This window comes from Coptis chinensis, chromosome 7 (assembly GCF_015680905.1).
Source record: "Coptis chinensis isolate HL-2020 chromosome 7, ASM1568090v1, whole genome shotgun sequence".
NCBI classification, from domain to species: domain Eukaryota; kingdom Viridiplantae; phylum Streptophyta; class Magnoliopsida; order Ranunculales; family Ranunculaceae; genus Coptis; species Coptis chinensis.
Genome location: NC_141462.1, coordinates 88,623,914 through 88,627,650, shown reverse-complemented (window position 1 = coordinate 88,627,650; position 3,737 = coordinate 88,623,914). Strand labels below are relative to the sequence as shown.

General features: G+C 38.2%; 1 protein-coding gene across 1 annotated transcript; it reads left to right on the top strand.

Moving 5' to 3' along the window:
• The first annotated feature begins 513 nt into the window (after window positions 1–513).
• LOC147489730 (uncharacterized) lies at window positions 514–3,401 on the top strand. The gene is made up of 5 exons (XM_086574716.1): window positions 514–1,021; window positions 1,302–1,391; window positions 1,894–1,985; window positions 2,140–2,628; window positions 2,706–3,401. Exons 1-5 carry the CDS (start codon window positions 514–516, stop codon window positions 3,399–3,401), a joined length of 1,875 nt encoding a protein of 624 aa, XP_086430842.1.
• Window positions 3,402–3,737: the final 336 nt, after the last annotated feature.

Below are 3,737 nucleotides of genomic sequence, written 5' to 3'. Positions count from 1 at the left end.
TCCGAATATTGAAATAAACGATGTTTGTGTTGATAATGACCTTTTTCATTTTGGGCATGCGTTTATGGATGGAATTCATGCTACAGGTACAACTACAACGACATGTTCAATTCTCTTGGAATTTTCTCTACTCAATATACCGGCTTCTTACTTAAATTTATTTGATCTTTTGTGAGATAACTGGCAGCTATACAAGGTGATAATAAATTTTCATCCAATGGTGTTAGACCGAGAAGGACGCCATTACGTTTGTACCACAATAGTGCACGAGGCTTTGAAGACAACCCTTATATTGAACCCTTATGACTCTGAAATTTCAAAACATGTCCTCACTGTGGAGCGAAATTATTTCCTTCTGAGACAAGTAGTCTTTGTTGTCTTAACGGGCAGGTCAGACTCCCTTTGCTAGAACCTCCACCCAAATTAGCATATCTATACACCTCACAATCAGCTGAGTGTATTCATTTTAGAGAGAATATTCGTTCATATAACCATGTTTTCTCTTTTACTTCTATGGGAGTTCATATTGATGATGATTTGGCAAATGGTCGAAATGGTGTGTACACATATCGTGCCCGAGGTGCCATATATCATCAGATTGGTGGTCTCCTACCACGACCTGGTAACCGGCCACGTTATTTGCAAATGTATATTTATGACACTGACCATGAATTGGAGTACCGTCTAGCTGAGAGCAAGATACTTGATAGGCAAGTTTTTGCTATCCTGAAAAAGGTCTTAGACTCAAACAACAGATTTGTACATATTTTTCGTGAGGTCTCTCACCATGACATTCTTAACAATATTCGTCTTCACATCAAAGAACAACCACCCAATCTCCATCAATATTCACTACCAGAATTCTCAGAGGTTACGACTATCTTAGTCGGAGGTGAAGAGCCAATTGACATGAATGAAAGAGACATTATTGTTGAAGCAAGATCTGGTGATATATTCAACATCCCGAACACTACTGTAGGCTATTATGACCCATTACAATATCCTTTACTGCATCCATATGGTAACTTTGGCTGGGATTTGCACGTATTTTCTGATAGTGCATGTAGAATCACCTGCCGAGCTTTTTATTCTTACATGCTACATGTATATGCCGACTTTTATATAATTTTTTTAATAATGTTATACACTATGTTTATATATATTAAGTTCATGCTTACATATATTAAATTCATCTTTGACACGTACAGATTCGAGATAACCATCTGTCATTGTTGCTCCGTGGCGGTAGACTTTTGAAGTAGTACACAGTTGACAATTATGTTAAAATAGCAACTCAACAGTTCGTTTTATACGCAACAACCAAGATAAGATTAGGGCTGAACTATACCAAGGTTTACATGATTCTCTTGCTGTTGGGGTCACTGATACAGGTTTGCAACAAACCCGACTGGTATAATTTATTTATTTCATTTTCTTTTTCTTTTTTTACATCTTACTATATCTGTAATTTATCTTTTCCGTGACCTATAGGCAATGTTGGTCGTAGAATAATATTGTCGTCAAGTTATATAGGAAGTCCTCGCGATATGCACAAAAGGTACTATGATGCAATGGTCTTGGTTAAATTTTTTGGAAACCCTGATATCTTTATTACAATGACTTGCAACCCCAACTGGGATGAAATTAGAGAAAACTTATATCAGGGCCAGACATCGCAAGATCGTCCAGAAGTTGTAGTCCGTGCGTTTCATGCAAAATTTGAATAACTCAAGAATGATCTCTTCACAAAAAACATCTTGGGTAAAGTAGTAGCACATGTTCACGTCATTGAGTTCCAAAAAAGAGGTCTCCCACATGTGCATATACTCTTGATCCTTGATAATGATGATAAGTTTGGCAGTCCTGATGACTATGACGGTGTTGTTTGAGCAGAAATTCCAGATCCGGATTCAGAGCCTGCCTTATATGATTTAGTCAAGCGACATATGATTCATGGACCCTGTGGCTACCTTAAAACAGATGATGTTTGCATGAAAGACGGTTTTTGCAAGAAAAAAAATCCAAAAGGATTTTGCTGAAGTCACGATACAAGGAAACGACTCTTACCCTACATATAGAAGAAAGCGTAATGGTCGGGTGCTGACTATTTCCAAGGGATTATCTATTGACAATCGTTAGGTTATCCCCTATAATCCTTGGCTCCTGAGGAAATATGATTGTCACATCAATGTTGAAATATGCTCAACAATCAAGTGCGTGAAGTATATGTACAAGTATGTGTACAAAGGATCCGACCGGATATCTATGGAGGTAAATTCCACATCACATGATGATCGAGATGAGATAAAGCAATTTATATATGCATATTGGGTTACACCTCATGAAGCGCTTTGGAGAATATTCAAGTTTCCACGCAATAAAATTTATCCATCAGTTTATGCCCTTCAAGTTCATCTTGAAAACATGCACCAAGTCCTTTACTCTGAGGGTCAAGATCTACTTGAGCTACTATCACATGAAAAGACCTCACGCACGATGTTAACTAAGTTTTTCAGGAAGAATGCATTGGACATCGATGCAAGGCAGTATTTGTATCGTGAATTTCCAGAGCACTATACATGGAATAATTCTCAAAGATGCTGGGAGAAAAGACGAGGACTTAACAAGGTGATTGGTAGGTTACATACTGTGTCATCTTCCGAAGGAGAATGATTTTACTTAAAATTGCTCCTTGACCATGTTAGGGGCCAACCTCTTTCAATGACTTAAAGACCGTTCACTGTTACGAGTGCTCAACGTTTAAAGAAGCTGCTAAGAGATTGGGTATACTTGAAAGTGATAATACAATAAGGGAGTCATTGTTGGAGGCAGCTACTATTCGTATGCCTTCAGCACTGAGACGATGCTTTGTTACCATTTTAGTACATTGCCAGCCAATGGGTGTCCGTGCTTTATGGGACGAGTTCCACGAATATATGACCGATGATTTCTCTTCTACAACTTGCTCCACTCACAAGACAAATCGTTTGCTCACAGAGTTGAATTCATTGTTATCCCAATACAACAAATCTATTTCTGATTTTGATTTGTCGTGCATATCAGAAACATGCAGTCAATGCTCTTCATACTTCAGCATAATTATGAAGGAACGCCGAGTACCTATACCACCTGAAGACTTGGCATCCATTCAAAGCTTGAATGTTGATCAACGCTTTGCTTTTAATATTATTATGCAATCAGTTGAACGTAACAAAAGCTCTGTTTATTTTATTGATGGACCAGGAGGCACTAGGAAAACATTTTTGTACCGGTCAATCTTAGCCTATTTAAGGAATAGGGGTTGCATAGCAATTGCTACATCCAGCCCTGGTATTGCTGCCACGATGTTTCCAGGAGGTCGTACAGCACACTCAAGGTTTAAAATACCTATAAAACTATGATCAGGACCCACTTGTAATATAAGTAAGCATTCTCCCTTAGCTAAATTGTTGCGATAATCCTCAATTATCATCTGGGATGAAACTACAATGACCCATCGACACGCATTTGAGGCTTTGGATAGAACCTTGAGAGATATCATGGATGTTGAGCTACCTTTCAATGGTAAAGTTTTGGTAATGGGTGGTGACTTTCGCCAGACAGTACCTATTGTAAATAAGGGTACAATAGCACAGACTATAGATGCATGTGTAACAAAATCAATTTTATGGAACCATGTAAAAGTCATCCGTCTTAGAGTGAATATGCGTGCATTGGAAGATGCTTCATTTTCCAAT